At 29.4% G+C, this 8,086-nt stretch overlaps 1 protein-coding gene across 1 annotated transcript; it reads right to left on the bottom strand.

The window, feature by feature from the left end:
• Positions 1 to 4,305: 4,305 nt before the first annotated feature.
• LOC145041992 (transcription factor bHLH30-like) lies at positions 4,306 to 7,577 on the bottom strand. Its single transcript, XM_078990266.1, has 2 exons — positions 6,719 to 7,577; positions 4,306 to 4,992 (listed from the first exon to the last, which is right to left on the bottom strand). Exons 1-2 carry the CDS (start codon positions 7,043 to 7,045, stop codon positions 4,564 to 4,566), a joined length of 756 nt encoding a protein of 251 aa, XP_078846392.1. The 5' UTR covers positions 7,046 to 7,577; the 3' UTR covers positions 4,306 to 4,563.
• Between the last annotated feature and the right edge of the window lie 509 nt (positions 7,578 to 8,086).

The following is an 8,086-nucleotide window of genomic DNA, read 5'->3' as shown; positions in this document are numbered from 1 at the left end:
AGCTTTTCTAAAATCCATAAACCCAAGCGACATATCAAAACCATTTCATAAGTAGTCCACCAGTAGTATAATTACTAATACTTTTTATTTATATTAATAGGTTAAGGGATATACCAAAACCTAAAAGAATAAGCCCTAGACTACAGTCGTGCGTTCCTAATAAAGTATTTAGTTCACTATAATCGTTTGCTCTAATACCAATCTATTACACCCTCGACAAACGGCGGAAGTACCAGGGTAGTGACATAACATTGGATCATAGTTAACATACACAAAATTAATAGCATAAAAACTTAAATAATATTACATACTTCATTAATTCGTACTACAAGGATTGCATTCTTTGGAACTCCGAAAGTTCGATATTAAAGAACAAGCTCAGCAAAACATAATTTAATGTAAAACAAATGCCTAAATATATCAGTAAACAATAACGACAAGGAATTCAACATAAAACAAAGGCCAACATCATATTTCAACCAACGTGAAAACAACCGACATACATATAATTTATATATATATATATATATATATATATATATATATATATATATATATATATATATATATATATATATATATATATAAAATTGTTTTTTATGATCATCTTTTTTATAAATACAAATGAGTCTTTTGATTATAAAATACCACTAAACACTATATTTTATAACCAAAAATATAGATTTTATAATTTTGTTATATATATATATATATATATATATATATATATATATATATATATATATATATATATATATATATATATATATATATATATATATATCAAACTAAGTATTGTATGAATGTATGAATCATTGTGGACCAATCATTTTACTTATTTTCGGAAAATAAATAATACATATTATTAAATTAAATATAATTAAAAAAATATCATTTAATTTCATTCTAAGGGTATTTTAATCAATTAACATAAATTAAAAAAAAGAAAATTACATATTATAAGGGAAAATAGATTCTATTAATTTTAAAAAGTTGATTGTATGGATGATAATTCTGCTAATTCGAAAATTCTGACGGAATATATTTATCAATATATTGAAAAATAACAAATATGATTGAACCATATAAGAATACACATTCTGGCATAATATATATTTTGATTTAATGAATTTCTTGAAAAATAACAAAATTTTGGATACAAATTTAAAAAAAAAGATCATTATATTCTTAGAAAAGAAAAAACAATTATATACTATTCTATGAGAATGTTACACTTATTAATAACAAAAAAAACAAAATATATAAATCATTCTACCAGAATATACTATTACATATATTTTTTCATTATATTGTATATTATTCTGGTGGAATAATCCATTATTTTTGGAAGATTTGTGATCATTATTTATCTTCATCTCATACAATGTTCATCTTCAAGATTCTATTATGACAGAATCAGAATTCAAGATTCTATTCCAGTAGAATGTTTTAAATTTCATATGTATCATGTTTTGCTTTGATATCTCTCGTTTCGTTCCCAGCCAAGAAAACAAGAACATTCTGGTTCTTGATTTCATGTATACCTGCAAATGAGAAATACAACCACTCATTGTTATTGCTTAATCTTCTTTCCATGACAATTTCAAGCAATAAACACCACATCAAATTCTGTCAAGCAAAACAAACAATTTCATGTAAAACATTAACCCCACAAATCCATTTCATTTATCCATTTCTATCAAGAACAATCAAACCCAAAACCCATCAACACTCACTGAATTTTTGTCAAAATAGAGAAAAAAAAAAAAAAATCAAAGGAATATCCATGACCACATAATTTTTGTCAAAATAGAGAAGAAAAACAAAATCAAAGGAATATCCATGACCACATTTGGTCTACTGCTACTCATGTTTTCAACAATACATATATACTAAGAAGTAAATTATGATAATTCAACGATACCTATTATAATACTAACCATAATTTTGTAAACTAATTGAGTGGCTAAATTGTATGCTAGTGTTAGTGAAGGGACTAAGCTTTACAAATCAAATATGCTTCGTTCTAAATTTCATGTTATCAATAATATATGAAATGGAAACCATGGGACTCAAGTTTACTGAATAAATATGAAAATTAAGTAATTGATGATTAAAGAAATTATAAATATTAAAAAAAAAAAAAAAAACCTAATGTATATGCACAAAAACAATGACAGTAGGCGCATATATATATATATATATATATATATATATATATATATATATATATATATATATATATATATATATATATATATATATATATATATATATATATATAAAGTAAAGGAATGCCTTTAGGTTGCATCGCCGGCGGCTAAAAAATTCAATTTAATAATAATATTCTCAATTAAGCTAAAACTGTTTGATTTTGGTGTTCCATGGTTCGTCGCGCTTGATTGTTGACGGTTAATTTAAGAATAAAATGATTTATGATTTTTGGGGATAAGGTTATGGAGATAGCAACATGATTCAAGGATGAAATGGAGAAGTGATATTGTTGAGACAGTAATGACGATGATCGGTAGAGGACAGCCGGTGGAGAGAGTTACCGGTGGTTTTTGGCCGCCGATAAAATGGTTGTGATCGATGGTTTATCAGGGATTAGGGTTAACAAAGATGAATGTTCGGTGAAGTAAAATTGATTTTCTATTTAAAGGGGTTATTGATTGAATTAACAACTAGAAAGGTTACCCCCATTACGCAGGGGCCAGAAAATTTCAATGTTGTTTTCGAATCGATAAATATGACAGACGTAGAAAGTGAAAGGATGCAAAGCCCGAGCTTTGCCCCAGACCGTTCTTTTAATGTTTTTATAAAAAAATATATAAAAGTTTTAACTGCAAGGACCAGAAGTGTCAAAATGACTAAAGAGTTAAAGGGGTAAGAATTAACAATTTTTTAGAAAATGGATCAAAGTTGTCAAACCGTTAAAGTTTTGTGGCCAAACTTTAAATATTAAAAGGTTCCTAAAAAGTGTTAAAATATTGATTGCAATGATCAAAAGTATCAAAATGGTTAAAAAATGAGATGCCAAAGTTGCCAAAAAACTTCCAAATTTATTATTCCTAAGATATATATATATATATATATATATATATATATATATATATATATATATATATATATATATATATATATATATATATATATATTGAATCTTTCTCTCTCTCTCTCTCTCTCTCTCTATATATATATATATATATATATATATATATATATATATATATATATATATATATATATATATATATATATATAGCATATTTTAAATGGGTTAATCTTGATTTAACTGATTTAGTTAATAGGTTGTATTGCGTTGTATTAGAAACATTAACCCATTTAAATAAACAAATTAGATTGTGTTAAAATCTTTAACCCAACCCAACTTAGTTATTTAAATAGTGATATTTTATATAGGAGTCGTGGCCTTTATGAATTTTTCAACCCATTTTCAAATGAATGAGTTAAAGTTGAACTCAACATAGGTAGATCCATTGACGGTTTATATTTGATATATTTAATTTATAAATTTAAATATAATATTAAATGAAATTTGTTTAGATTTTAATTTCTTATCCTAGTTGGGTAAGGGTTTAACGTTGTGCTTTTGTGGTTTGAACTTTGATTTTATTAATGAACTTGTTAAAAAGTGGCCCAAGTCATTAGACCACTATCACACAATCTTGAATCTTTTGTCCACGTTAAAACGTACTTATTGGCTTGTTTATTGCTTGATTGGCCCTTGGTGTTATTTGATTTCTATATATAGACTGGTCGTTTGTTAAATGTTAATGCCTATTTTCGTTGAAAAGGTCGCGTATCCTGTTAACATAAGTAAGAGAATTTAAATGGGCTTTCCACAATCTGAAAATGTTTGCTCTCTTTTGTTTTTGCATATTTAAGTAGAAAAGATTTTATATTAAAGTTGCATTTGTTACAAAAGACAAGAGTAAATGGGACAATCTTTGAGAGATTTGTATGGACATGAACTGACTAGACAAGTTTTTAGCACTAGTTTCGATGATTAAGATGGGAAATGCATTCACATGTTTTGCATAGAAAAGAGATCGAGAAGGGGTCCATACCTCACAGTTTTGAGTGTCCAATGAACACTAAACTTAATACAAAGCATGTTGTCCTTCTGTCTTGCGATATCAAACATGGCATAAATATACATAACTCACCATAACCTTATCTAGCATAGATACCAGGCACATAGGAAACAAACAAGAATTGGAATACCATCCATTAATAGCAACCATATACTACAACTTTATTTATAAATTATACAACACACCATTGTCTTAAATATGAGTATCTTAATATTCATCTTTCCATATATTCACATATACAAGATGCACACAAAAAGCATCATAAGGCCATTACATGATCAAGTACTACACTTTCTTCATCATTGGATATGTAAACTTATTGTATTTTAAGACCAGAAACTTCCAAAACTTTATACATACTTCATTTCCTCATGAAAAAAGCATGAGAAAACTAACAATAGGGGATTTTGTAGTCAACATGGGAAAATCAAGACGAATAAGAACATCATAGAGAGTACCTCCTCCTCTTGTTTGGTAGTGTTGTTCTTGGGGAATATTCAGGTGAGATTGATCCCTTCTCCATAACAGATGTAAACGCATCATGAATAGAATTAATTATATCTTCATCCATGGTGCTATTGCTGGTTTTGGTAAAATCGAAAACCATTTTTACATGGTCACCTAAAGTTGACAACTCTGCCCTCTCGATTTTTACTTTGAGGGAAGAAAGAGATCGTCTTACATCAGCTAGGAGCTCAGGGCGTTTCTTGCAACAGAAAGAAGTGTGAAAAACCAAACCTCCATTGTTGAGTTTTTCAACTTTGATTTCATCGGTGTCTTCTGGCATGAGTAAACCTTTACTTGCATGTGTCGCATTTATTTTGAGTTGTTTTACTTGGTGGATAACTTCCGCCAGTAATGTGGCTTTGTCCATCTGTTCAAAATAACATAATCTTAGTTTGTTTGTTTCCACACCAACATAGGCGTTGACTTTCAGTCAAATCGGATACATTTAACCTCAAAATAGAACATAAGAAAATTCATGAATTTATAATTTGTTAGTATCTGTTGGTTACTATGGACATGACGATCAAAGAAAAGTTTTATATGGCTGTTTTTCATTATGAGATGGGTAGGGCATATTCGTCTTTTGCCACATAGGGGAGATCGAGAGTGAGGAACTATCCCATTTTGTCTTTTATCAATGCCAAGTTAGGGCTTATGGTTTTATAATTATAAACGAGATGTATATAGTTTACCAAACGTGTGGCGAAAATAAGATTCCACAACTCAAAAGTATCAAACACATTAGTTTTGAGTTCACAAAGTAATAGATTTGACTTTAAAAGTCAAAGTCAATTTGTATCTCGTTTCTTTGGGAATGGATGGAGCAATATTCCTAATATCATGTATTTGGTATAGCAAACGTGGAAGTAATACAGATATTAATTTACCAAAAGAGAAGAACTTACGTTGCTTCTTTGACTACTGAGCCTCCTTGAAATATAATATTTATATCAAACTAAGTTCAATAATCAAATAGTAAATGAAAGTGGACTAAATATATTTTAATACAATGATTGTACATATACAACATTATTTCATTGACGTGTAGATATTAATTATAGCCTGAAAAATGCCACCTTTTCAATAACAACTGACATGTAATAAATAATCCATATTAGTCATCAAAACCAATTTTCAAGAACAATATTTTTCATATTATTACGAAAATTGAACCTCTTGATTATATGTAGAGTTCAAGTAGTAAAAAGATAATTATTTGCTAAGTACGTACTTAAATCATCAATACAAATAGAAGAACTCCATGGACACAAATCCACACCAGTTTATTATTTCTAAGGATACTTTTAACTTGAAATCTTTCGAAAAATGAAATGAAACTGTAATTTTCACAAGACGCAAAATATTAATAGGAAAAACGTTACAAACAACTTCAGGGAGTCTTGCTTACGTTTATATAAAGATAACTTTGGCCACCATTAAAAGTTTAATCTGATGTGACAATGACACAATTGTAAGCAATAGAGCTAGTTAAAATGATGACAATAACATTAACAACGATAGGTAAGTATCAGCTAACAAATAGGAAATAAAATAGCAACGTACTTAATTTAATTTGTTTGTGCATCATAGCATCCTACTTTGAGTTCTTTCTATAAACATTGTGTTTTAAGGTCTTTCTTATTAGGGCATTGTAATTTGAAAAATATACAAAATTACATTACACCAAAATATTATACTTTAAAAAGACTATTTAGTAAAAATTGCCTTTGTATCAAGATGATATTGCAATAATTTGGTAGATTCTTTAAAGTTTCTATTTCTAAAAATGGATGCATTTTAGCTTATAACAAAAGTATTATCTATTTTTCTAAAAGCAGAAATACCCCTTACCAAAAATAGAAATGCTTCCCACGTTTAGCTTGGTGGCAAAAAGAGTCATTGCATCCAAATTTAGAAAAAAAAAACCCTACTTTGACCATGAAAGATCGACATGTAGCTCGAACAATGAGGAACAATATACAAGCAAACCAAATCGAAAAGCACATAAATTATGGGAGAAACATCCAATTGCACATAAAGATTCACAAATTCATGATCAAAACTAAAATGGAGGAAAGGGCATAGACAAAAACCTTATCATTGGAGGGTACAAGACCTCGAAGGGTGTCAAGATGAGCATTAATCCTCTCCCTTCTCCTCCTCTCAGCATCACTGTGACTCTTTAAAGCAGCCAAAGATTTCTCCTCAGAAATTAATCCTATTTTCTTTCCAATCAATTTTGGCTGAGCTTTCACAAGCTCTCCCTTTTCCTCATCCAACACCAAAGATTGAGAAGATTTAGAGAACAACCCATCAACATTCTCAAAATCCCCATTGAACCCACTTAAGTTCCCCAAGAATCTATCATCCACAATGGATTCCAAGTTGGAAAATATATGATTCGGACTATAAAAATCCATTCTTGCAAATAACCTTTACAGCTATATGTATATATTTTGTTTTGCAATAGAGCGAGACACGAATATGGTATACTATGTGCGTGTGTGTGTGTGTTATTTATGATTATGAGCAATAAAGAGAAACTAAGGGCAACAAAGATGACGATCGTCTAAGGGTCGAGACCAGGAGGACGGATGGTGGGTGCAAACCAGAAAGAAACCATACGAAGGGGAAATCTGATGAGTTTAACAACCGAGAGAGATGTAGATGATTGTGTGTTCATATTTTCGTCCATTAGAGAGTAAAAGACAAGAGGGTTTGGTTATAGAGAAAAGTTTTTATTGAGAGAACATCCACATTTTCTTCTTGATGGTCTTGAATCTGAGCATTTCGATGTGTTGAATTGAATTTCAGTTGGAGAAATCGATGATGAATTTAGTAAGAGTGGAGGGTGGATCGAAGAATCTGGGAGTTGGAGGACCGTGTTTTTGGGAAAGCCGGAAAGAGACAAATGGGACAGATGGGTTTGAAAATATTTGTTCAGGAAAGTTGGAGGTGAGGTATTCAGCTCTTTTCCTTCTTCGACTTATATAATGCAGGAGAAGCCAAATGAAGATGGTCCTACATACACCTAAGCAGTTGCCGACGCACAACAATAGCAAGTCAAAACCCGATTGGTAGCTGAAACGGATGTCATAAGTGGCAACATATAGGGCAGTAACTAACTTAATGTTCAGCGAACTTTCTGAAAACCCTTCGGCCAAAAATTTGTTTATTTAATAAGTAAACTAACATAAACACAAATTTTCGTTCATTTAGTTAAACGGATATGATCAACGGTCTCGTTCGTTCAAATGATGTTCCTGAACGTTCATTTATATTGTTTATTTACGTTTTTTTATGCTTGTTTATATAAGTTAATTTTATGTTCATATATGTTTAATCGTATTTGATTACATTAATATATCATATGTTCATATATGCTCAAATTATGTTTATTTATTTTTGTTCATGAACCTAAACGAACGAACATGAACAATGTAATTTGTTAAACGAACGAA

Source organism: Lactuca saligna, chromosome 4, assembly GCF_052625555.1.
Source record: "Lactuca saligna cultivar CGN05327 chromosome 4, ASM5262555v1, whole genome shotgun sequence".
NCBI classification, from domain to species: Eukaryota; Viridiplantae; Streptophyta; class Magnoliopsida; order Asterales; family Asteraceae; genus Lactuca; species Lactuca saligna.
Note: the sequence above shows the minus strand (reverse complement) of the source record. Positions and strands in the feature narration are given on the sequence as shown.

Excerpts from the sequence above, each read along its gene's own strand:
- LOC145041992 (XM_078990266.1), bottom strand. The coding sequence starts at position 7,045 with ATGGATTTTTATAGTCCGAATCATATATTTTCCAACTTGGAATCCATT. Across the intron at positions 4,993-6,718 it reads TTGTACCCTCCAATGATAAG|ATGGACAAAGCCACATTACT; the intron begins GTTTTTGTCTAT and ends TATTTTGAACAG.